At 44.1% G+C, this 26,932-nt stretch overlaps 2 protein-coding genes across 6 annotated transcripts in view; one reads left to right on the top strand and one right to left on the bottom strand.

The window, feature by feature from the left end:
- The window catches only part of parp14rs3 (poly(ADP-ribose) polymerase family member 14-related sequence 3), a 132,927-nt gene that overhangs the window by 81,366 nt on the left and 24,629 nt on the right, over nt 1-26,932 (bottom strand). The window contains exon 1 of one of the 3 annotated variants that reach the window (XM_048534286.2): nt 6,261-6,626. The exons of 1 other annotated variant lie outside the window; for it this stretch is intronic. In XM_048534286.2, the coding sequence (XP_048390243.2) occupies nt 6,261-6,429 (169 nt within the window). In that variant the 5' untranslated portion in view covers nt 6,430-6,626. Of the gene's footprint in view, nt 1-6,260; nt 6,627-26,932 lie in introns of those variants that run through there. One more of the 3 variants, XM_048534288.2, reaches the window with a different exon arrangement.
- nmi (N-myc (and STAT) interactor) overlaps nt 6,558-26,932 on the top strand; it is a 37,682-nt gene continuing 17,307 nt past the window's right edge. Inside the window, exons 1-4 of one of the 3 annotated variants that reach the window (XM_048534291.2) lie at nt 6,558-6,642; nt 18,131-18,316; nt 21,248-21,337; nt 25,001-25,159. In XM_048534291.2, the coding sequence (XP_048390248.1) occupies nt 21,284-21,337; nt 25,001-25,159 (213 nt within the window). In that variant the 5' untranslated portion in view covers nt 6,558-6,642; nt 18,131-18,316; nt 21,248-21,283. Of the gene's footprint in view, nt 6,643-17,720; nt 17,863-18,130; nt 18,317-21,247; nt 21,338-25,000; nt 25,160-26,932 lie in introns of those variants that run through there. The other 2 variants (XM_059647479.1, XM_048534290.2) reach the window with 2 other exon arrangements.

Raw genomic sequence — 26,932 nt, 5'->3', positions numbered from 1 at the left:
GCGTTAAAGAGGCATTCAGACAAACACAAGAATAGCAGAGAGGCACAGACCATGTGCAGGCAGAGGGGGTTAGTTCACGGTCAGTACAGACACAGTGCTCACAGTCATAATCATCCTATCTATTGTCCAAAGTTTTAAATCCATGCTCCTGTGTCCTTGTATGATCTGCTAAGGAGAACACGTCTCCTTTCTCTCTTTTATCTAAGTTGTCATGTTGCTCCATATCTTTATCAAACCCACCCTCAGCCTGCTTCACTGAAAGGGGAAGAGGGCTAGATTCTCCGGCCTAAACCTGTGGTTAAAATCTGTCCATGTGGAAAATGTACGGAAATCTACACCTGCAAGAACCCTTACATTCTCCCTGAAATTTGGTGACCAGATAGGCTGCAAAACTCTTTGTGACTTTACAAAAATTCATTGAAATACTTCTGATTTTTTTGTACTCAATGCCTCTATATGAAGACCAAGATCCTTCATGCTTTGCAGGCCTCTCTCAAGATGTTCTGCCACTTTTGAGGACCTATGCAAGTGAACCATCAGGTTCTCTGTCTCTGCACATATTTAGATCTATGTAAATTAAATTTAAATTGCCTGACTCTATCCCCATGCCTATGACATCAACTCAATCTTCTCTGTCTTCAATTCATCTGTCACCTGTTTGCCCATTTTGCTATCCTATTGCCACACTTCAAAATTTGGTATCATTTACAAGTTTGTAACTTTGCTTGGTATTCCAATATCTTAATCACATACATAAGAGCAGTGGTTCCTATGTGTGACCCCTGAGGAACGGCACTGTTTACCATCTCCCATTTAAGCAACAAACATTTGCCACAACTCTGCCTTTAAAACAATTATTAAATCCAATCTGACACTGCCTTTTCTTTCTATGAGCCTTTAATCTAATGAAATAGCACACATAATCTGAGAAAACAACCTGTTTTATTCACTAATGAAAAGAAGGTATCATTATTTATTGTAATATTTATCACTCATCTCTAATTGTTCTCAAACTGAGTGGCTTGCCAGGCCATTTCAGAGTGCAGTTAAGAGTCAACTACATTGTTGTGGTTCTGGAATCACAAGTTGGTCACTCTACACAAAGGTTAGCCAAATTCCTTCCCATTAGTAAGGCAACCAGGCATTTAAAATGGTTTAATTCTCAGATTTTTACTGAATTCAAATATCACTATTTCCCATAGTGTAAATTGAATCTATTTCTCCAAAGCACTATTCAGGGATTCTGGATTATGAGACCTGCGATATTAGTTCTAATCCCGAGTACTTTCAGACCTGGGTCATTAAATGGTCAGGAAAGTGTAACCTGAAGCATCTAGACTTCTAAGATGCATTTCCAGAAGGCACAGACCCCAGCACAAAGTCAAATCCTAACATCAGAATGTAAATTAAAGATCAACAGGAAAAACACAAAAGCTTTATGCACTGATCTAATTATACTGACTTGGCCACATTTGGAGCCTTCTGTGGTCTAATTAGCACTCTACAGGAAGGCACAGAGACTCCGAGATGGATTCAGAGCCAGTAGTGAGGCTGAACATTGTAAATTGCATACTTCTTCCCCTAACAAGTCAAGCAGATGAATTACAGGGAAAAAAAAATACATTAGATTGAGCCTAGGAAGAAGGCAGGACCTTTTCAATGTATAAATTATTAAATTCTGTAGATGAAGTCAACCTAGAATATTGCAAGTAATTTCAGGAAGTTAGATCAGATCACACGCATTTGTAGCGGTGCAAAGTTGTATTGACGCAGATTTTAAGCGGATTTTTGCATTGAAAGGCGAACGTCAAGCATATGCAATATTCTACTAGCCACATATTATGTAAGAACTGCAAGTGCTGTAAATCAGAAACAAAAACAGAAGTTGCTGGAAAGGCTCAGCAGGTCTGGCAGCATCTGTGAGGAGAAATCAAAGTTAACATTTTCGGTCTAGTGACTCTTCCTCAAAACCCAGATAATATGTTAGTAATCATTGCAAATGATGTTGAAGGGTGAAATTGGAGAAGATCCAAAAGGCCATTATGTCAAATGACATATCTTGTTTATTACTCTTATCCTTCCATGATAAATATTTCGAGTAAGGTCAAGGTACGTTCAAAAAGTAACTAGGTGATTTCCCTGTGATAGTGTGAACTGCAGATGCTGGAGAATCCAAGACGATAAAATGTGAGGCTGGATGAGCACAGCAGGCCCAGCAGCATCTCAGGAGCACAAAAGCTGACGTTTCGGGCCTAGACCCTTCATCAGAGAGGGGGATGGGGAGAGGGAACTGGAATAAATAGGGAGAGAGGGGGAGGCGGACCAAAGATGGAGAGAAAAGAAGATAGGTGGAGAGGAGAGTATAGTTGGGGAGGTGGGGAGGGGATAGGTCAGTCCAGGGAAGACGGACAGGTCAAGGAGGTGGGATGAGGTTAGTAAGTAGGAGATGGAGGTGCGGCTTGGGGGTGGGAGGAAGGGATGGGTGAGAGGAAGAACAGGTTAGGGAAGCAGAGACAGGTTGGACTGGTTTTGGGATGCAGTGGGTGGAGGGGAAGAGCTGGGCTGGTTGTGTGGTGCAGTGGGGGGAGGGGACGAACTGGGCTGGTTTTGGGATGTGGTGGGGGAAGGGGAGATTTTGAAGCTGGTGAAGTCCACATTGATACCATTGGGCTGCAGGGTTCCTAAGCGGAATATGAGTTGCTGTTCCTGCAACCTTCAGGTGGCATCATTGTGGCACTGCAGGAGGCCCATGACGGACATGTCATCTAAAGAATGGGAGGGGGAGTGGAAATGGTTTGCGACTGGGAGGTGCAGTTGTTTATTGCGAACTGAGCGGAGGTGTTCTGCAAAGCGGTCCCCAAGCCTCCGCTTGGTTTCCCCAATGTAGAGGAAGCCACGCCAGGTACAATGGATGCAGTATACCACATTGGCAGATGTGCAGGTGAACCTCTACTTAATATGGAAAGTCATCTTGGGGCCTGGGATAGGGGTGAGGGAGGTGGTCTGGGGGCAGGTGTAGCATTTCCTGCGGTTGCAGGGGAAGGTGCCGGGTGTGGTGGGGTTGGTGGGCAGTGTGGAGCGAACAAGGGAGTCACGGAGAGAGTGGTCTCTCCGGAAAGCAGACAGGGGTGGGGATGGAAAAATGTCTTGGGTGGTGGGGTCGGATTGTAGATGGCGGAAGTGTCGCAGGATGATGCGTTGTATACGGAGGTTGGTGGGGTGGTGTTTGAGAACGAGGGGGATCCTCTTTGGGCGGTTGAGGTGGGGGCGGGGTCTGAGGGATGTGTTGCGGGAAATACGGGAGACGCGGTCTGTCACTGGGAAAGCACAATAGTTTTTGCATTCATCTCCAATTACTTTCAGTCTCTTCCTGCTCTGGTATTTATATATTTAGATGTGAATTTCCACTTCGGTATTTGGGAGTAACATAGCATTGGGTGTTGGCTACTTGGTAGTGAATTGAATGATAATAAAAATTGAGTGGTTCCTGTAACAGGTGGGTAATTTGCAACATCCCATCTTACAAAGGGGCATTTGTGGTATAGTAGTAATTTCTATACATCTGCATCAGAAACCCTAGGTTCAACCAAGGCGAGATGATGGTTTGCTGGTATTATTGCTGGACTGTTAATCCAAGAGATCCAGGTAATGTGCTGGGATCCCAGATTAATGGCAGATGGTGGAATTAGAGTCCAATTTTTAAAAAATCTGGAATATGATGTTAGGGTTCGGATCGTCTAATGATGACTATGATTTCATTGCCAATTGTTGGGAAAACCCGTTTGGTTCACTCATGTTCTTTAGAGAGGGAAACTGTCATCCTTATCTGGTCAGGCCTACCTGTGACTCCAGACCCACGGCAATGTGGTTAGCTCTTAACTGCTCTCTGGGATGGGCAGTAAATCCTGGTCGAGCCAGTGCTACCTTCATCCCATGACTGAATAAAAAGTGTTCCACCTGCTCTAGTGGTGTGTAATAACATTTCTGTAACAGATTGATTCGAAAATGTCTTCATTTGTAAAAGAAAAGGCAATTTAGTTACATGATTTCTTGTCACATAAGAATTAGATCAACTGTTTTATTCCTGAATTGGAAAGTGAAAATCTACCTTGCAGTAAGAACACCCCTGATCATCCACCATTTATCACCTCTAAGCCCTTTCTTTCTAAGATAACAAGTGATGTGCTGGATGAACATAGCAGGCCAGGCAGTATCTGAGGAGCAGGAAGGCTAACGTTTTGGGCCCAGACCCAAAGCGTCAGCCTTCCTGCTCCTCTGATGCTGCTTGGCCTGCTGTGTCCATCCAGCTCTAGACCTTGTTATCTCAGATTCTCCAGCCTCTGAAGTTCCGACTATCTCTGAAACAATTTTTACCCTTTCTTTCTCTTTCTTTTCGGTAATGGACTGAAAATAACATTATGTGGAGGTGCTAGTATTGGGCTGGGGTGGGCAAAGTCAGAAGTCACACTACACCAGGTGCACCTGATAAAGGGGCTGCCCTTCAAAATCTTGTGTGGTTCCAAATAAGCCTGTTGGATCATAACCTGGTGTCGGACGATTTATCATTAGGTACAGCTGGGAGGAATAGAGGAAAATTCAGAAATAAAAGCAGGAACTGCTGGAGAATCTCAGCAAGTCTGACAGCAACCGTGGAGAGAGAAACAGAATTAACGCTTTGAATGCAGTATGACTCTCGTTAAGGATGTCCCAGTTTCAAAACATCCATTCACTTGTTGTTAAACAAAACTAATTCCTTCGCCTCCGCTGCATCTGCTCCCAGGATGAGGCATTCCACTCCTGTACATCCCAGATGTCCTCGTTTTTCAAGGACCACAACATCCCCTCCGCAGTGGTTGAGAACGCACTCGACCATGTCTCCCGCGTTTCCCGCACTTCATCCCTCACACCCCACCCCCGCAATAACCGCCAAAAGAGAATCCCCTAGTCCTCACATACCACTCCACCAACCTCGGGATACAACGCATCATCCTCCGACACTTCCGCCATCTACAATCCGACCCCACCACTAAAGACATTTTTCCAACCCCACCCTTGTCTGCCTCCCAGAGAGACCACTCTCTCCGTGACTCCCTTGTCCGCTCCACACTCCCCTCCAACCCCACCACACCTGGCACCTTCCCCTCCAACCACAGGAAGTGTGACACTTGCCCCCACACCTCCTCCCTCACCCCCATCTCAGGCCCCAAGATGACTTTCCACATCAAGCAGATGTTCACCTGCACATCCGGCAATGTGTTATACTGCATCCACTGTACCCGGTGTGGCTTCCTCTACATCGGGGAAACCAAGCGGAGGCTTGGGGGCCGCTTTGCAGAACACCTCCGCTCAGTTCGCAATAAACAACTGCACCTCCCAGTCGCGAACCATTTCCATTCCCTCTCCCATTCTTTAGATGACATGTCCGTCATGGGCCTCCTGCAGTGCCACAATGATGCCACCCAAAGGTTGCAGGAACAGCAACTCATATTCCGCTTGGGAACCCTGCAGCCCAATGGTATCAATGTGGATTTCACATGCTTCAAAATCTCCCCTCCCCCCACTGCATCCCAAAACCAGTCCAACCTGTCTCTGCTTCCCTAACCTGTTCTTCCTCTCACCCATCCCTTCCTCCCACCCCAAGCTGCACCTCCATCTCCTACGTACTAACCTCATCCCACCTCCCTGACCTGTCCGTCTTCCCTGGACTGACCTATCCCCTCCCCACCTATACTCTCCTCTCCACCTATCTTCTCCTCTATCCATCTTCGGTCGGCCTCCCCCTCTCTTCCTATTTTTTTCAGAATCCTCTCCCCATCCCCCTCTCTGATGAAGGGTGTAGGGCCGAATCGTCAGCTTTTGTGCTCCTAAGATGCTGCTTGGCCTGCTGTGTTCATCCAGCTCCATACTTTGCTATCTCGGATTCTCTAGCATCTGCAGTCCCCATTCTCTCTGATATCAATCTTTCAAATGGTGTCAAATTGATGCAACTAATAGTTAGAAACGAAAATGCCTCACACAGATAACAAGTGTCTTAATATGACGCCTCAGAATAGTGGAAGCGTATTATTCTAAAAAAAACACATTAAAAATTTGATCAGTGTGAAATTGCACTGCATATATTTTCAAATCAATCTGTTTAAAGACACCCCTCTGTAACTGCACTGAATAACCGGTACAAATGAAAGCCTCCTTATCTAGACAAATGATCGCTTGGTGGCACACGGAACTTTTCGCCTATTTTTTCAGCATTAGAGTCTTACCCTGTTTATTTTGAAAGTAGATCAGGAATTTCCTCCGATCTTCGTGCGCTTTGATCTCACATTCCCCTCCACCGGATCTCTTTTTGCTTTGGAAATAAATGGCGAGTTTACTTTTGACAGAGTCCAGCTCGACAGGCAGACCCTCCACTAACACCGGGAACCCTGCCATCCTTTCTCCTTTCTGGCTTGGCTGGGCTGAGATCACAGCCTCAACCTTGCGTCCTGTCAACACTGTCTGCTGGGGAAAGACGGGGGGAGGATGCAAACTGTGAGACCACCTCTTAGGGCGAACGCTGTTTACAGCTTACTTCTCCTCTGATCATTGCTCGGAAACATACGTCCGTGATGAGAATCGAAAGTGAAAGATTATAGGACTAAACGTGTGAGTGACTTTATATGGCGAGAGCCAATGTGTATTTAAAAATAACCAATGCCACCCAGGAAATTGTTGAATCGGCTCAGGTTCCAGCTTTCCGGTTGGTTCCCATCTGGTTGTCAAAGAGATGGTCATGACTGCTAGTTGTCCACTTTACTCACAGAGCCCAAACTCAACAACAACTTGCATTTACATGGGGCACTTTGATGCAGTGAAATGTCCCAGTGCGCCTCACAAGGAAGTCAGAAAATGAAATTGGTGACCGATGGAGACAATATGAAGAGAGGTGACTAAAAATATAGGTTTAGGGAGTTTGAAAGAAAAGACAAATTTGAACATGGGATGTAGGCGTCACTGAATGGGCTAGCTTGTATTCCCTCATTGCTTCTTGACCTGAGTAACTTGCTGGGGCCACTTCAGAGGGCAATTAACAGTCAACCACATGGTTGTATGCCTGTAGTCACATGTTGGCCAGACCAGTCAAGATAGTCATAGACATATAGAACTGTACAGCGTGGATACAGGCCTTCCAGTCCAACTGGTCCATGCCTACCAGATATCCGAAGTTAATCTAGTTCTATTTGTTAGCATTTAGCCCATATCCCTCTAAAACCTTCCTATTCATATCATTCCTTCCCCAAAGGATATTAGCCAAGTATGTAGGATTTTCCTGACAACTAACAGTAGTTACATGATCACTGTTATTTTTCGTTCCACATTTTTATTTAATTCAAATGTTAACAGCTGGCTTGGTGAGATTCAAACTCCTGCGCCCACATGAGTCAGGGATTCTGGATTACTAACACTACCACTACACCACTTCCTCTCCTAAGGTCAATTTAGACAGAGTATCCTGTTACTGTTAGAGGAGCTATTTCAATCTGTAATTCTTCTGAAAATGAGAATTCAAGGGAGACAAAGGTTTCACAGAATTGTAAGACCAGGGGCGCCCATGGAGGTGTTTGCAAGTAGGCATAATAATTTAAACATCACCGGCAAGGACCCTATGTGAGTTAACCCGTGCTAAGGACTTTGTGGGGGTAAAAGACTGAATGTCCTGCCACCTTCTGTGCTCTTGCTTTGAATCCCAGAACTCATATAGTATAGAAGCGGACCACTTGCCCCACTGACCCTCTGAGGAGCATCCCACCCCCTACCCCATCCCTGCATTTTCCACCCTAGACACTATGGGCAATTTAGCATGGCCAATCCACCTATCCTGCACATCTTTAGACTGTGGAAGGAAATCCACACATATATCGGGAGCACATGCAAACTCCACCCAGACTGTTGCCCAAGGCTGAAATTGAACCCAGGTTGACTGGTGGTATGAGGTAGCAGTGCTAACCACTGTGCCACCAGGTGACTGCTGGATTAAGAGGTTAAAATGGAAGAACTTCATCCCTTCAGGATTAAGGAGGCAGAGAAAGAGGTAGCTTTAGGAGCATTCCAAGGCGACTGTGTTGAGGCTAAGCTTGCTTAACCTTAGGCTAGTCACATGTAAACAAGATACCATCACGGGTAATGTGTGGTTCTACCAAAAAGAAGATTAACACAAAAGCCTGCAACATTTCACAGAATGTTTTCAGCTCCTGGGAGGCCAATGACCTATCATACCTGCGTTGGCGCTCTGAATGAGTGATGTCCACTCCCCCGCTTTAAAACAATTCCTCCAAACCTATGAAATCAGAAGCTTCTTCGAATCTCTCAGTGGTGAAAAGTTGTCATGCACCAATATAATTAATGTCAAGTGGCAGATTTGTTCTCTTAGTTAGTCAAACATTCTTCAGAGTTCTGTGAAGTCTGCTTCTTGAGTAATGCTACACTGATCACTGGTATTTGGCTTTGGAGTTTGAAGTTCTTTGATGTACTGTAGATGTTTGAGGATGAAGCATCACTTCTGCGTGGATTTGAGAAATGTTTGTTTCTAATAATGCACACTGGTCCACAAAGTATTGGTCTCTCTTCTCCAAATATACTCACCACATTCCCTTAGTTTTGAGTGGTGGTCTGCCTGCATCATGTAATGCTCCATTAGAACGTTGTAGCTTCATTCTCCTCAGCTAATGGATTTTCTGAACTAATAAGGTTAGATTTGGAGTTCGAATTAGAATTAGATGTTATTGTCACATGTATTCAATTATTGGAATGCAGGAGTACAGTGAAAAGTGCACAATGTCACCATTCCAGGTGACATCTTAGTACCCAGGTACAAAATCTTAGACAAAGTAGAAAAATAAGGAGATAAAGCTAAAAGTTCAACATTGTCGTCCTTCTTAGTGTAAAGTAGAAAAATAAAGTTAAATGTTCAACATTGAAGTCCTTCTTAAGTGCTTAGCCATGCTGGGCTCGCATTCCCCACAAGGGTTTGATCTCCTCCACATTGGGCTCAATCTCCCCAGGCTCATCACTGTCACAGCAACAGGGAGACCTCGATTGCTGCTGCACTGGGCTCGATTTCCCCCCGTGCTGGGCTCATTCTCTTCTATGTTAAGCTTGCTCTCCTCCAATTTGCTCTCACTCTGTTGTTCTCCCCCACATTCTCTCATTGTACCCCACACTGGATTGCCTTCCTCCACAGAAGATATGTAGAAGGTAAGTAAGTAAGAAGGTGATTTGCCCCTGTGTCAATAAGACCATAAGTCATTGGATAATAAACTACCTCCGACAACATGGGACAAAAACAAAGTTGCTGGCAAAGCTCAACAAGTCTGGCAGCATCTGTGGAGGAGAAAACAGAGTTAATGTTTCGGGTCCGGTGACACTTCCTCAGAACTGTTCTGAGGAAGGGTCACAGGACCCGATACATTAATTCTGTTTTCTTCTCCACAGATGCTGTCAGACTTGCTGAGCATTTCCAGCAACTTTGTTTTTGTTCTTGATTTACAGCATCCGCAGTTCTTTTGGTTTTTATTTAGTATCCGACACCATGGGCTTGTATTTAATAAGCAGTCTGATGTGTGGTACCTTAACTGACACCTTTGAAAACACAAGTATATTACATTTATTGCATCCCTTTTATTTATCTTGCTTGTTACTTCTTTAAAGAATTATAGTAAATTTCTCAGGCATTATTTCCCCTTCATGAAGCCATGCTGGCTCTGCCTGATCATATTATATATTACTAAATGTTCTACTATTACCTCTAATAGACTCGAACATTTTCCCACAACAGACGTTAAACTAACCTGTTTTTTCATCTGCTTTCATTTGTAAGTAAAGGTGTTTCACTGGCAGTTTTCTAATCCTCTGGGGCTTTTCCAGAGACTACGATTCTGGGAAAAATACTAAGAGTACATGCACAATTCCATCGGGTCCAGGGGATTCAACAAACTTTAGTCTTAGACCCTTCTTCAGAAATGGGGGAGAGGAAGGGGGTTCTGAAATAAATAGGGAGAGGGGGAAGGCGGATAGAAGACAGGTCAAAGAGATTGGGATGGAGCCTGTATAGGTGAGGGTAGCTGGGGAGGTAGGGAGGAGATAGATAAGTCAAGGCAGGATGGACAGGTCAGGGAGGTGGGATGAGGTTAGTAGGTAGCAGATGGGGGTGGAGCTTGAGGTGGGAGGAGGTGATACATGGGAGGAAGGACAGGTTAGAGAGGTGGGGACGAGCTGGGCTGGTTTTGGGATGCAGTGGGGGAAGGGGTGATTTTGAAGCTGGTGAAGTCCACATTGATATCATTGGGCTGCAGAGTTCCCAAGCGGAATATGAGTTGCTGTTCCTGCAACCTTCAGGTAGCATCGTTGTGGCACTGCAAGAGGCCCAGGATGGGTATGTCATCTGACGAATGGGAGGGGGAGTTGATATGGTTCGCGACTGGGAGGTGCAGTTGTTTAACGCGAACCAAGCGTAGGTGTTCTGCAAAGCGGTCCCCAAGACTCCGCTTGGTTTCCCCGATGGAGAGGAAGCCACAACAGGAACAGCGGATGCAGTATACCACATTGGCAGACGTGCAGGTGAACATCTGCTTGATGTGGAAAGTTGTCTTGGGGCCTGGGACAGAGTTGAGGGGGAGGTGTAGGGGCAGGTGTAGCATTTCCTGGGGTTGCAGGGAAAAGTGCCGGGTGTAGTGGGGCTTGAGGGGAATGTGGAGTGGCCAAGGGAGTCCCAGAGAGAGTGGTCCCTCCGGAAGGCAGACAAGGGTGGAGACAGAAAAATGTCTTTGGTGGTGGGGTCGGATTGCAGATGGCAGAAGTGTCAGAGGATGATTCGTTGGATCCAGAGGTTGGTGGGGTGATATGTGAGGACTAGGGGGATTCTGTTTTGATTGTTATTGCGGGCAGGGGTTGTGAGGGATGAGTTGCGGAAAATGCGGGAGACACAGTTGAGGGCATTCTCGACCACTGAGGGGGGTATGTTGTGGTTCTTGTAAAACAAGGACATCTGAGGTGTAGGGGAGTGGAATACCTCATCCTGGGAGCAGATGCGGCGGAGGCGAAGGAATTGGGAATTGGGAATAGGGGATGGCATTTTTGCAGGAAGGTGGTTGGGTATTCTAGGCAGCTGTGGGAGTCGGTGGGATTCAAGGTGGTTGCCAGAAATGGAGATGGAAAGGTCCAGGAAGGAGAAAGAGGTATTGGAGATGGTCCAGGTGAACTTAAGGTTGGGGTGGAAGGTGTTGATGAAGTGGATGAAATGTTCAAGCCCCTCGTGCGAGTTGCACTGATTCAGTCATCAATGTAATGGAGGAGGAGGTGGGGTTTAGGGCCAGAGTAGGTATGGAAGAGGGATTGTTCCACGTAACGTACAAAGAGGCAGGCATAGCTTGGGCCCATGTGGGTACCCATGGCCACCCACTTTGTCTGTCGGAAGTGGGAGGAATTGAAAGAGAAGTTGTTGAGTGTGAGGACAGGTTTGACTAAGCGGATGAGGGTGTCGGTGGAGGGGGACTGGTCGAGTCTGCGGGACTGGAAGAAGTGGAGGGCCTTTAGGCCATCTGCATGAGGAATGCAGGTGTATAGGGACTGGACGTCCATGGTAAAGATGACGTGTTGGGGACCAGGGAATTGGAAGTTCTGGAGGACGTGGAGGGCATGGGTGGTGTCATGGATGTAGGTAGTGAATTCCGCCCTCTTCTATCTCCTTCCTAAAATCCACAAATCTGACTGCCCTGGTTGACCCATTGTCCCTGCCTGTTCCTGCCTCACTGAACTCATCTCCACCTATCTGGACTCCATTTTCTCTCCCTTGATCCAGGAACTCCCTACCTACGTCCGTGACACCACCCATGCCCTCTTTTGTTAAAAACTGCACAAAAAATAATAATCAAAATTAAAACAGGAAAAGTCTGCAGGTCCAAATGGATGTGTCTGTGGCTGATCAGAGAGGCAAGGGAGGAGATATAAGCTGCAAGAAAATTAATTTTCAAATCTTTTCTGGCCACAGGTCAAGAGCTCGAGTACTGGAATACTGCTAATATTTCCCATTATTTAAAAGAAGGAGAAATGAATGGATCAGGAAATTAGAGATGAGTCAGTGTAACCTTCATGATGGGTAAATTATGAGAAAGCATTTTAAGGGACAGAATATAATTGTACTTGGACAGATGCCGTTTAATCAGGGATAGTCAGAATGGATTTGTTAAGGGATAGTGTAATCTGACAAATTTGTTCAAAATATTTGAGAAGGTAACCAGGAATGTTGATGAGATTAACAGATTTGATTTGGTCTACACGGGCTTTAACAAGGCTTTTGATAAGTTCCCTCATCGAGAATGTTAAAAAAAGTATGTGCACATAGGATTTAAGGCAAAGTGGCTCTTTGGATCCAAAATTGACTGTGAGGCAGCTGTGTGAGCATTTCTGTGACTAGAAGTATGTTTTTGAGATAATGAGAACTGCAGATGCTGGAGAATCCTTTTCTGATGAAGGGTCTCAACCCGAAACGTCAGCTTTTGTGCTGCCGTGAAGCCAAGAGGTCAGCCATGGTTCAACCAAAAGGGCAAGATACATGGCCTGGAGCAGCACTAAGGATATGTAAAAATGAGGTGTCACCCTGGTGATGTTGTAAAACAGGACTAATTGTGTATCAAACAGCGTAAGTAGCAAATGATTGACAGTGCTGAGTGATCCATAAACAATGAAACAGATGTAAAATATGCAGGCCTGCCACATCCAGTCATGAAGGGTGGTGGACAATATCCCATCATTAATGAAGTGGGACCGAGCCCAGTGAGAAGTGATCTGTTGGGGGAAGGCTGTGAATTGGTGAGCAAGGCAGGCCGAGCGGAATTTCTGTGTCCGACCGCACATTGATAACACCGATGATAATGGGAACTGCAGATGCTGCAGAATCCAAGATAACAAATGTGGAGCTGGATGAACACAGCAGGCCAAGCAACATCTCAGGAGCACGAAAGCTGACGTTTCGGGCCTAGACCCTTCATCAGAGAGGGGGATGGGGAGAGGGAACTGGAATAAATAGGGAGAGAGGGGGAGGCGGACCGAAGATGGAGAGAACAAGAGAGTTGCAGTGGGAGAGAGATTCCCTGAGGTTGGTCCGGAGGGAGGAGGGTAACTTCTTCAGGTTAGGCATCCCTGGAAGAGGCTTCGCAGTGAGGTTAAAATTGTATCAGTGACAATGGGAACTGCAGATGCTGGAGAATCCCCTAAACTGAAGAAGTTATCCTCCTCCCTCCGGACCAACCTCGGGGAATCTCTCTCCCACTGCAACTCTCTTGTTCTCTCCATCTTCAGTCCGCCTCCACCTCTCTCCCTGTTTATTCCAGTTCCCTCTCCCCATCCCCCTCTCTGATGAAGGGTCTAGGCCCGAAACGTCCATAAGACCATAAGACATAGGAGTGGAAGTAAGGCCATTCGGCCCATCAAGTCCACTCCACCATTTAAATCATGGCTGATGGGAATTTCAACTCCACTTCCCTGCACTCTCCCCGTAGTCTTTCATACCTTCTGAGATCAAAAATTTGTCAATCTCTGCCTTGAAGGCATCCAACGTTCCGGCCTCCACTGCACTCTGCGGCAATGAATTCCACAAGCCCACCACTCTCTGGCTGAAGAAAGGTCGTCTCATTTCAATTTTAAATTTACCTCCTCTAATTTTAAGGCTGTGCCCACGGGTCCGAGTCTCCCCGCCTAACAGAAACAACTTCTTAGCATCCACCCCTTCTAAACCATACATTATCTTGTAAGTTTCTATTAGATCTCCCCTCAACCTTCTAAACTCTAATGAGTACAATCCCGGGATCCTTAGCCGTTCATCATATGTTAAACCTACCATTCCAGGGATCATTCATGTGAATCTCCACTGGACACGCTCCAGGGCGAGTATGTCCTTTCTGAGGTGTGGGGCCCAAAATTGGACACAGTATTCTAAATGGGGCCTAACTAGAGCCTTATAAAGCCTCAGAAGCACATCGCTGCTTTTATATTCCAACCCTCTTGAGATAAATGATAACATTACATTCGCTTTCTTAATTACAGACTCTACCTGCAAGTTAACCTTTCGAGAATCCTGGACCAACACTCCCAGATCCCTTTGCACTTCTGATTTGCGAATTGTCTCACCATTTAGAAAATAGTCCATGCCTGTATTCTTTTTTCCAAAGTGCAAAACCTCACACTTACTCATATTGAATTTCATCAGCCATTTCTGGGACCACTCTCCTAAACTGCCTAAATCTTTCTGCAGCTTCTCCACCTCCTCAGTACTACCTGCCTGTCCACCTATCTTTGTATCATCGGCAAACTTCGCCAGAATGCCCCCAGTCCCTTCATCCAGATCATTTAATATATAAGGTGAACAGCTGCGACCCCAACACTGAACCCTGTGGGACACCACTCGTCACCTGTTGCCATTCCAAAAAAGAGCCTTTTATCCTAACTGTCTGCCTTCTGTCAGACAGCCAATCCTCAATCCAAGCCAGTAGCTCACCTTGAACACCATGGGCCCTCACCTTGCTCAGCAGCCTCCCGTGAGGCACTATATCAAAGACCTTTTGGAAGTCTAGATAGATAACATCTACTGGGTTTCCCTGGTCTAACATACTTGTTACCTCTTCAAAGAATTCTAACAGGTTTGTCAGGCACGACCTCCCCTTACTAAAACCATGCTGACTTGTTTTAATCTGACCCTGCACTTGCAGGAATTTAGAAATCTCATCCTTAACAATGGATTCTAGAATTTTACCAACTACTGAGGTTATGCTAATCGGCCTATAATTTTCCATCTTTTGCCTTGATCCTTTCTTAAACAAGGGAGTTACAACAGCAATTTTCCAGTCATCTCGGACTATTCCTGACTCCAGTGACTTTTGAAAGATTACGACCAAAGCCTCCGCTATTTCCTCAGCCACCTCCCTCAGAACTCTAGGATGTAGCACATCGGGGCCAGGAGATTTATATTTAGCTTTTCTGGCACTTTCTCTTTTGTAATGCCTACCGTACTCAACTCTGCCCCCTGGCTCTCACTAGTTGTTGGCATACTACTTATGTCTTCCACTGTGAAGACTGACGCAAAGTACTTATTCAGTTCATCAGCTATTTCCTTATCTCCCATCACTAGCCTTCCAGCATCAATTTGGAGCGGTCCAATATCTACTTTTGCCTCTCGTTTGTTTCTTATGTATTGAAAGAAGCTTTTACTATCATTTCTAATATTACTAGCTAGCCTACCTTCATATTTGATCTTCTCCTTCCTTATTGCTCTCTTTGTTATCCTCTGACTGTTTTTGTAGCCTTCCCAATCTTCTGATTTCTCATGCTCTTGGCCACTTTATAGGCTGTCTCTTTTTCTTTGATATATTTCCTGACTTCCTTTGTCAGCCATGGCTGTCTAATCCCACCCTGGATAATCTTTCTTTTCTTTGGGATGAACCTCTGTACTGTGTCCTCAATTACACCCAGAAACTCCTGCCATTGTTAGTCTCCTGTCTTCTCCACTAGGCTCTGCTTCCAGTCGATTTTTGTCAATTCCTCTCTCATGCCCCTGTAATTACCTTTATTTAACTGTAACACCATTACATCCGATTTTGCCTTCTCTTTCAAACTGCAGACTGAACTCTACCATATTATGATCGCTGCCTCCTAAGTGTTCCCTTACTTTAAGATCTTTTATAAAGTCAGGCTCATTACATAGCACTAAGTCCAGAAGAGCCTTGTGGGCTCCATCACAAGCTGTTCCAAAAAGCCATCCTGCAAATATTCCATGAATTCTCTTTCTTTGGATCTTGCAGCAACATTATTCACCCAATCCACCTGCATATTGAAGTCCCCCATGATCACCATGACCTTGCCTTTCTGACATGCCCTGTCTATTTCTTGGTGCATCTTGCACCCCTGGTCCTGATCACTGTTAGGAGGTCTGTACATCACTCCCATTAAAGCTTTTTTGCCTTTGTGGTTCCTCAATTCCACCCACACAGACTCCACATCTTCTGACCCTATGTCATTCAGTGCCGTAGATTTAATTCCATTCTTAACTAACAAGGCAACCCCTCCCCCTCTGCCCACATCCCTGTCTTTTCGATATGTTGTGAATCCTTGGATGTTTTTCTGCCAGTCCTGAGCTCCCTGCAACCATGTCTCTGTGATACCTACCACATCATAATCATTCAACAGGATTTGTGCTGTTAATTCATCTACTTTGTTGCGAATACTTTGAGCATTTAGATAAAGTGTCTTAATGCTAGCTTTCTTATCATTATTAGAGAGGTTGGAAATCCCAAGCTGTTTTAAGCTATCCTTCCTTTCTGCCTCGAGCTTAAATCCACCTGTACACATGCTATCCTGTTGCTTATCTTTCCATTTAACTCCATGCTCCCTGTCTCTTTCACTTTCCCTTCCCCCCGACTCACTAGTTTAAAGTCCTACTGACCACCCTATTTATCCTTTTCGCTAGAACACTGGTTCCAGATCGGTTCAGGTGGAGACCGTCCGAACGGTACAGATCCGTCCGGTTCCAAAACTGATGCCAATGCCCCATGAAATGAAATCCCTCTTTCCCACACCAATCCCTTAGCCACGTGTTTACTTCCCTAACTTCCTTTTCCCTGTGCCAATTGGCACGTGGCTCAGGCACTAATCCGGAGATTATGACCCTTAAGGGCCTGTACTTCAATTTCTTTCCTACTGCTTCATAATCCCTGAACAGGTCCTCTACCCTAGCTTTGACTATGTTGTTAGTCCCAACGTGGACCACAAAACTGGATCCTCCCCCTCCTGCTCCATATCCTTTCAACCCGGTCAGAAATGTCCCGCACCCTGGCACCGGGCACGCAACACACCATGCAGGACTCCCGATCCGGCTTGCATAGGATACTATCCATCCCCCTAATTATAGAATCCCCTATAACAACTACCTGTCTTTTTGCTCCCCCTTTTGAATGACCTTCTGTGCCACGTTGCCGTGGTCAGCTGGCTCATCCTGTCCACAGTCCTTTTCCTCATCCGTACAGGGAGCAAGAATCTCATACCTGTTGCTCAAGGTCAAAGGCTGAGGTTCCTGCACTCTGAATCCCCCACCTGCCTCACTTACAGTCACACCTTGTCCCTGAACACTCCGAATTTGAGTTATTTAATCTACCGGGTGTGACTGCCTCCCGAAACAAAGTGTCCGTTAACTCTCCCCCTCCCGGATGTGCCGCAGAGTTTGAAGCTCAGATTCTAGATCATTTACTCTGATGCGCAGTTCTTCCAACAACCAACACTTGCTGCAGATGTCAGCTTGTGTGTTCCTGAGATGCTGCTTGGCCTGCTGTGTTTATCCAGCTCCACACTTTGTTATCTTGGATTCTCTAGCATGTGCAGTTCCCATTATCACTGATACAATTTTAACCTCACTGCGAAGCCTCTTCCAGGGATGCCTAACCTGAAGAAGTTACCCTCCTCCCTCCGGACCAACCTCAGGGAATCTCTCTCCCACTGCAACTCTCTTGTTCTCTCCATCTTCGGTCCGCCTCCCCCCCTCCCTATTTATTCCAGTTCCCTCTCCCCGTCCCCCTCTCTGATTCAGCTTTTGTGCTCCTGAGATGCTGCTTGGCCTGCTGTGTTCATCCAGCCTCACACTTTGTTATCATTGGTAACGTCAGCAGCTTTCAGTTTGACCCTGTCATGGCTGAGACTGATTAGTCCGTAAGAAAATAAAATGTGAGGCTGGACGAACACAGCAGGCCAAGCAGCATCTCAGGAGCACAAAAGTCCGTAAGAAAACACTTTTTTCCAACAACACACAACAGGGTGTAGAGCTGGATGAATACAGCAGACCTAGGAGTAAGGCAGCTGACGTTTTGGGTCTGGGTCGGGGTCTGTAAAACTTTAGCCGGAATAATGCCCCCAGTGCAGAATCTTTGATCGCGTAATTAGCATTGGCAAGCATTTAAATCAAGAACAATTTTTATGCTTATCTTTATGGATTTGCAAAATACTTCATTTGGTACTGATGAGATCCAAGATGAGAATTTAACGTCTTTTTTTAAAATGGAGGATTAAAGGAAAATAAATAAAGATACATGCAAACATCTGTCTCTTTTTTTCAAAGGTTGTCAGATGATTTCCAATAAACAGTTCTGGAAACTGAAAGTAAAGTTGTGAACGGACCGCGGAATAAGGCGGAGCAAGCAGTCGGAATTGCAGACGGGTGCAAGAAACAAACCCATCGATCGCGTTTCGCAGCTGGACTTCAGGGGTAACGGGGAGGGTACTTGCCCCTTTCCAATCCCGCAGGGTGAGAAAAAAAACTGTATTCTGACTGCTTCCCAGCATTTTTCTGACACTGCTGGCTCAGACACAGGATCTCATATAACAACACTCAGCGACATATCATGGCAAAGGTTTCTATTTCCGAAACGATCTGAAGCTTTAAATCTTAAAAAAAATTAACGCGAGTTTTTGCCTTCGATTTTAATTGTAAGCGCCTCCTTTGTACATTGCATTTTACGTTTGACGACATTTTTGTCAGTATTCCTATGTTGGAGGTGGCTTGCTTGTTCCCGATCTCCATTACAATGGTGTTAGAAGTATTTTTCTCTCTTATGAATGTGTGACAAGCCGAAAAATCGAGGGCCCTCTCCTCCAGATGCTTCTCGGCCAAATGTGCCTCTAACACTGCCTTGGGTGCACATGCAGAAACTTTAGGGACTTGGCTACTGAGCTTCACCCCGGCCTCACTCGTGTTCCTTTTGACCCACTGTTTCTACCAGGGTTCAGATATCTACATGAGTTCGCTTGGATTGGGCAAACTAATTCCACTCACATGCAGCCTTTTCAGTTCTCCATCTGAATCCCAAACCCAAAGCTGTAAGATTGCTGCCTAACCAACTGGATTAACATGTTTCCACCATGGAAATGTTTTTGTCAACTCACATCATGTTTGGTGTAAATTATATTCATATCAATTGATTTTGCAGCCTTTCTTTGAACAAGTATGAACAAGATGGCAAGCATCTAGCTGCAGAATTTAGTAACCCACATGTTCTAAGTATATCAGCCAAAAGAATGTATTGTGTTAAATCAATTTCAATGAACACAGAATTGTTGTACAATTTGCATTGTAGACATAATCTATTCAACATGGCAGATGAAAATCAGAACATAGAAAAAAATTATAGGCTTTATGCTTGTAAATAACTAACTTACTGGATTTATGGCCAAACAACACTTGTTTTCTCATCCTGCAACTCCAGTAGTTCAATACCAAGCTTAGCATCGCTTGGTATTGAGTTTAAAAGAAAAAAAGTGTATCTCAGAAATATTGCAGAATGTTTCACATGATCAATTACTCAGTAATTGAATGCCTGTTTTATGGAGATGAACATGGCAACCATTTCCTGTGTACGTACTGGAACGAGATGAATGTCCAGCTAACCTGTTTTGGAATGGATGAAGAGCTTGTCATATGATGAGCAGCTGAGGAATCTGGCCCAGAAATTAGTGGAGTGTAGAAGAATGAGGAGGGTCTCATTGAAACTTACAGAATCCTGAGCGGGCTGGATAACTTGGACGCGGAGATGTTTCCACTCGTAGGAACAAGTAGGACCTGAGGGCACAGCCTCAGACTGAAGTGGTGAAACTTTAGAACTGAAGTGAGAAAAAAAAGTCATCAGCCAGACAGTGATGAATCTGCCACAAAGGAGGCCAAGTTATTGAATGCACTTAAGACCGAGATAGGTCTGGCCTTACGGTCTTATAGTGCTGATTAGGACATTGAAACGCTCAACACTTTTCTTAACGTAGATAACTGGGATATTTAATGTGTATTGAACATATTGACAGAACCTTGATTTAAAATCTAAAGTGTGGTCAAGCTCCCAATAATCTAGAACTTTGTCAGTGCCACACTGAAAGATCAGTCTTGATTTATATGCTGGAACAAACCTTGAACTTACAACCTTCATTTTCAGAGTCAGCAATTTATTTATTGAACACAAATTGATTATAAATTCGGTTAGACATGGAATTATTCATTTACATTTAAGTATAAAACCTTCTAACAGAACATTGTCCCTATTTCTGAAGATTGAAATGATCAATAGCAATATTGCCATTAAATGTAGTCGAAATATTGTGACATTTTTGTCTTTAGATCTGGAATGTTATCAGTTCTATATAATTTCACCAGGTGATTCTGGGAATAAAGAGATCAGTTGATGTAATTCAATGTTATGTAGACCAGAAGGTCTTAGGTCTGACGTTGTGTGTAGATATTTTAATCAAACTGTTCAGACACATACAACAGGTGGGATTTGCAGGCCTTTGACCCAGAAATAGTGACACTCCCACTGTGTCATAAGATTTCTACACCTCACTCCCTCCACCCATTTAATTGTCTGGATCTGGTGGGACTTGAATCCAGGACATCTGCTCCAAAGATACGACCACTGCACCACAAGATGAGCCTGCTAAAAATAATCACTGTCGTGTTTTGGATTTGAGCTGAGATTGCCGAGGCCACAACAGAGTTCTAATTCTATATAATCACAGTGCCGCACAGCATTTACTTGATTTTCTGTATATACTTGTTTTCAGCTCGAGAAGAAATTGGTGTTCAACACTTGGTCTTAGTGCTGCAGAAATCAAGTCAGTCTGTACGACTGATCTTCTTTTAGCAAAGGAAAATGTTTTTGTACGTGTATCCGATATGGTATACTTCATGATGGTTAGGCTGTTGACACTTACTTGTGAACAGCATTCTGCTAGTGTGAATCAGTAAGCTTGCAGGCACCTCTATGATTGAGCCCCGGCAAGGGGTTTCAGGTGAGAGAAAAAGTGGTGTACATCGATGTGGTCAGCATATTAACTATCTATTGTGAAATTCAGATGTTTCTTTATTAATTGCCAGTCAAAGTAAACTTTGCTAAGCAACAATCTACTCTATGTTGTTTAATAATGAGGCTTCCTGAGTATTAAAGCACCTCACAAATAACATAACTTACAACTATTAGGGAAAAACTATCAAAGATTTGGACATTTAATTGTTCAGTAATTATTGTCCTTAAAGTTTCAAAAAATATTAGTTTTCTACTTAGAATAATAATTGGTTCTATTCATGTTTCAAATATAACAAAAATAATTGGTTGATAAATAAACAAAAGAGAAATTACATGGTATCGTTCTTCATCTTGTCTGCCATTAACCTGTTCCTGATTTGTTTCTGTAGGATTTTGAAATTATTCAAGAGAGCATTCAGGACAACATGAGCCTTGACAAAACACTTCAGCAAGCGGAAGAAGAGTTAGAATTGTGGCAGGTACAGAACATCTCACAGCACCTCTATGACTTGACCAACTGGCCCTATCTTGTTGTGATTCTAGACTAAGCTCCATCTAATCACAAGATCAATTTTATGTGAACTGTTGGTGCACCGTTAATAAGACGAAGAGAAAATTGACGTTCTCCCAAAAATGATCAGCCAACTAACGGATTTTATGTATTTGTTGTCACAGCTGACATTACGTTTCTCAATCACAGTTGCCTTAAATTGTAAATTTCCGTCGTGAATTCAATTTATTAGATTCATTAGATTAGATTCCCTACAGTGTGGAAACAGGCCCTTCGGCCCAACAAGTCCACACCACCCTTTGAAGCATCCCACCCAGACCCATGCCCCCATAACCCACACACCCCTGAACACTGCGGGCAATTTAGCATGGCCAATCCACCTAACCTGCACATCTTTGGACTGTGGGAGGAAACCGGAGCACCCAGAGGAAACCCATGCAGACACAGGGAGAATGTGCAAACTCCACACAGACAGTCGCCCGAGGCAGGAATTGAACCCAGGTCCTTGGCGCTTTGAGGCTGCAGTGCTAACCACTGAGTCACCGTGCCCCCCTGTTATCCTTAAAAATTTATAAGTATTAATATTAAGCAAAAAAATTGCACATTTCCAATTTGAATTGGTTGAACTTCAATTTCTTTACATAAGGTGGTTTTTTTAATGTAAGGTCAGAAATCACATGACACCACGTTATAGTCCAACAGGTTTATTTGAAAACACATGCTTTTGGAGCCTCACTCCTTCTTCAGGTGCTAGGAGTGAGGCTTCAAAAGATTTTGTTTTCAGATAAATCTGTTGGATTAAAAGCTGTCGTCGTATGATTTCGTACCTTGTCCACCCCAGTCCAACACCAGCACCTCCACATCATATCTTTTGTGTGGTATTGAACGAAACCAATATGTTCTTATGAAACCATTATGAGGTGATTCACTTTGGGAGGAACAATAGGAAGGCAGAATACCGGGTCAATGGAAAGATTCTTGGTAGTGTAGATGTGCAGAGGGATCTTGGTGACCATGTACATAGATCCCTGAAAGTTGCCACACAGGTTGATAGTGCTGTTAAGAAGGCTTGTGTGTTAGGTTTTATTGGTAGAGGGATTGAGTTCTGGAGCCGTGATGTCATGCTGCAACTGTACAAAACGCTAGTGCGGCCTCATTTGGAATATTGCGTGCAGTTCTGGTCACCCCATTACAGGAACGGTGTGGAAGCATTGGAAAAGGTGCAGAGGAGATTTACCAGGATGTTGCCTGGTCTGGAGCGCAGGACATATGAAGAAAGGCTGCGGGACTTGGGTCTGTTCTCATTGGAGAGAAGGAGGCTAAGAGGGGATTTAATAGAGACGTACAAGATGATCAGAGGATAGGACAGGGTGGACAGTGAGAGTCTTTTTCCGAGGATGATGACTTCAGCTTGCACGAGGGGGCATAGCTACAAATTGAAGGGTGATAGATTTAAGACAGATGTCAGAGGCAGGTTCTTTACTCAGAGAGTGGTAAGGGCGTGGAATGCCCTGCCTGCCAATGTAGTTAACTCAGCCACATTAGGGGCATTTAAACAGTCCTTGGATAAGCAAATGGATAATGATGGGATAGTGTAGGGGGAGGGGCTTAGATTAGTTCACAGGTCGGCACAACATCGAGGGCCGAAGGGCCTGTTCTGTGCTGTATTGCTCTATGTTCCATGTTCTAACCTTTTGTGAGTTCATAATGAAGACATTATTACCATTCTCATGCCCAACAAAGAACTTACGTGCATGAACACAATTCAATAGTTATCAACATCTCCCAATTTAAAATCATATAGACAAGGAGGTGATTTAGCCAGTTAATACAATTTTCCTATTTTTTCTACATAGCCCTACAAATTATTCCTTTTCAATTTACATCAAATGTGTATCCAGCTTTGTTTTAAAAGTTGTTACTGCATTTGTTTCTCCAAACCTTTCAGGCAGCACATTTCATATCATTGCAACTGATGGCAATGAAAAATAATTAGCACCATTCCCGTGTGAAAATAATGCAAGATAAACTAAAACAATTGATAGTGAATAATTTATGCTGGTTGGAAGGGAGGCCCAGTGAAAGTAACAGTTAAACCAACATTTGACTGGTTTCGTAGCCACCTCGAGGGGTGTGGACAGGGTGAGCAGCCAAGATCTTTTTCCTGTGAGTCCAACACTGGAGGGCATAGATTTAAGGTGAGAGGGGAAAGACATAAAAGGGACTTAAGGATTATCTTTTTCACACAGAGTGTGGTGTGAGTATGAAATGAGCTGCCAGGAGAAGTGGCGTATATGAGTTGGAAGTGTTTTGAGGGATCTGGACCAAATGCTGGCAAATGGGACTAGATTAATTCAGGATATCTGGTTGGCATAGGCCAATTGGACTGAAAGGTCTTTCTCCATGCTGCACAGCTCTATGACTCAATCCTGAAGCGTGCTCAGACTCTGTTTAACTTAATGATAAATTTCACCTATTTGTTGACTTCTACTGTTCAGCCTACTCCCTGTTTCAAACTGCAGCTTAGGTCACAGCTTGAGAGTTGCTTCATATTCTGAAAAATGTATTCCTACTGTAGTTCTCTGGTTTTATAAAGGCCAGGTCACTTCAAACTACTTCTCATGCAGCACCTAAGCCTCAGCCTCAGTGACTACCTCTGAAATTTAATCTGAAGCATTTGCAGATAAGCAAGGTAGTCAATCAAACAATTATTTCCTGATCTGTACCAGAGTTTGAGGTCTGTTCAAGTATCTAAATCCTTCTTGCACATGGCTGTAATATACATTGAGTCCACTGCATGGATAATGAAAGGATGAGACAAAGCTCAAATGAATCCTAAATGTAGCATAAGAGGTGACAAATAACACCAATCACAGCCAGCTGAGGAAGAAACAGTTTAAAATATAATGAGTTATGCAGAGGGGTGCTACCTACCTTGAGAAAAGATTGGTATGTGTGACAGCAGAGTTTTGGAAGAACTAGGGAATGATATATTTCACATCGTGAACTTGTCCAATCTGCAATATTTCAGAATCCCCGTCCTCTCCCCCATTTCTGAAGAAGGGTCTAGGCCCGAAACGTCTAACTTTCCTGCTCCTGTGATGCAGCTTGGCCTGGTGTGTTCATCAAGCTCCACACCTTCTTATCTCAGATTCTCCAGCATTTGCAGTTCCTACTTACTCTGAAAAAATATTTCTGGGAATAAGTTTTGGAAGTCATTGGAAGAAATTGTGCAAACATCTGCCAGTGTTGACCATTTTGACCTCTGAGAAGCTCCAGCAGGTTGGGGCAATTCATTTTGGTGTTCTCTCTTAATGGTCAACAAATATACCGTATTCAATTGCTGTGGTGTCTCCATTTCTGCAAAAAATTAGTTATTAGCCATCTGGGAATTAGTATTGGCCACTTTAAAATGTGTACTCATTTTATCCAGGCTACATGAATGGAGTGAAATAGCCCCCTGTTAATACTTAATGAAAATCGATTGGTACAAAAGGTAGTTTCAGCTATTTAATGGAGAATTAGTCATATAAGTTTAAACAAAACATTTAAATGTATGTATGCATTTTTTTAAAAAATGTAGATGTAGAACATTATTTGGAGTTATCTCGTGCCTTGTGCTCTTTTTAAGAGTAAAATTGACAACTTAGAAAGAAGAAAATCAGATTTGATCTGTTCAAAACTGGATGCTGAAGAAAAGAAGAAGCAAATTGCGCATGAACTTTGCAAGCTGAATAATGAACACGAGAAGCTCCAGGAGGAGATTCAAAGGACAGGGCAGTCTTTAAAGGTAAACATTTTTTTTGACTTTCTTTGTTCAGCACATCTTAAAGGTTTGAAAGTTTGGAGTATGCTTTATATTTATTTTGTTTTTGACTACCAACCTCGACCAGTAAATTGTCCATTTAGCCAGTTGGATATTTACAAGAGAAGCCCAGTACAGACAATGCAAATCATCAAAAGTGAGGGAGGGGTAAGGGAGAAGGATTAAATCAAAATGAAGTCAGAGGGGGAAATAAAGCTGTGTACCCCCTCCCCACCACAACCCCTGTGCCCACCTCTCATTAAAGGTATCAAGAGCATTGATGGACCCTGTGTGCCCCCTCTCCAAGGATGCCTGGGTGTGAACATAACCATGGTGAGGGGCACAGACAGTTGGCAGAGATGATCCCCTTCATAGCCCACTGCCTGGACCTGTTTATTGCCAGGTCCAGGAGCAGATCCACGAGCAGGTCCTATGATCTGTATATACCCCTCTGCCCCAGATGCCCAAAGCTAAGGAGTGTGGGGCTGAAGTGCAACCAAAAATGCGAACAAAAGATTTTTCAAATAACTAAAAGAAGGGGAGCATTCGCCCACAACCCGTATATACATGGTCCGCTGACTCCACGGGACAGCATAATAAACGGTTGGGCTGGGAAAGATAAAGTCGCCATAGACCCAGATGGCTGCTCTCTCATTATATGGAAGCAACTAAGTGGTGGGCTTAACCTGAGGGCCATCATACTTCAAGCAAGGGACGAGGTTAAGAGGGCAGAAGCTTCATGGTAATCTCAGCCAATGAGGTCGCTGTTAACTCACTCAGTACTACAAACCAATTAACTGAGCTAACTGACTTCCACAGAAATAACTGGTTGTGGGTTTGACCTGAGCATCACCATGGTAGATGAGGCACTGAATAAATACTTTTGTGTCGGTATTCACCAAAGAGATGGAATTGGTGGAGGATGATTTCAGGGAAGGAAGTGTCGAGTTTCTAAACTAAGTTGCTGTTAAAAAGAAAGAGGTGTTGCTCGTCTTAAAAAGTATTAATGTAGATAAGACTCCGGGTCCTGATAGGCTGTACCCCCGAATATTGAGGGAGGCTAGAGAATAAATTGCTGGAGCATTGACAGACATCTTTGTACCCTCTTTGGCCACGGATGAGGTCCCAGAAGACTGGAGAATAGCCAGTGTTGTCCTATTGTTTAAGAAGGATAACAGGGATAATTCTGGAAATTACAGGCCTGTGAGTCTGACATTGGTGGTAGGGAAATTATTGTAAAAGATTCTCAGTGACAAGATCTATATACATTTAGAAGCAAATTGACTTATTAGCAGTAGACAGCATGGTTTTATGTGGGGGAGGTCATGGCTTACTAACTTGATTGAGTAATTTGAGGAGGTGATGAAGATGATTGATGAGGGAAAAACGGTTGATGTCTACATGGATTTCAGTAAAGCCTTCTACAAGGTCCCTCATGGCAGAGAGGTACAAAAGGGGAAGTCATGTGGTGTCAAGGCTGAGCTGGCAAGATGGATGCGGAACTGGCTTAATCATAGGAGACAGCGGGTAGTGGTGGAAGGATGCATTTTTGAATGGGGATAGTGATTAATGGTGTTCTACAAGGATCAGTGCTGGGACCTCTGCTGTTCATTATTTACAGAAACGATTTAGAAGAAAATGTGGATGATATAATTTGTAAGTTTGAGGATGATACAAAGATTGGTGGAGTTACAGATAATGAGGAGGAACGTCAGAGAATACAGCAGGATATATATCAGTGGGAGGCATGGGCAGAAA

Source organism: Stegostoma tigrinum, chromosome 7 (assembly GCF_030684315.1).
Source record: "Stegostoma tigrinum isolate sSteTig4 chromosome 7, sSteTig4.hap1, whole genome shotgun sequence".
Classification (NCBI taxonomy): domain Eukaryota; kingdom Metazoa; phylum Chordata; class Chondrichthyes; order Orectolobiformes; family Stegostomatidae; genus Stegostoma; species Stegostoma tigrinum.
The sequence above is the reverse complement of the archived record's forward strand: the minus strand, read 5'-3'. Positions and strand labels throughout refer to the sequence as shown.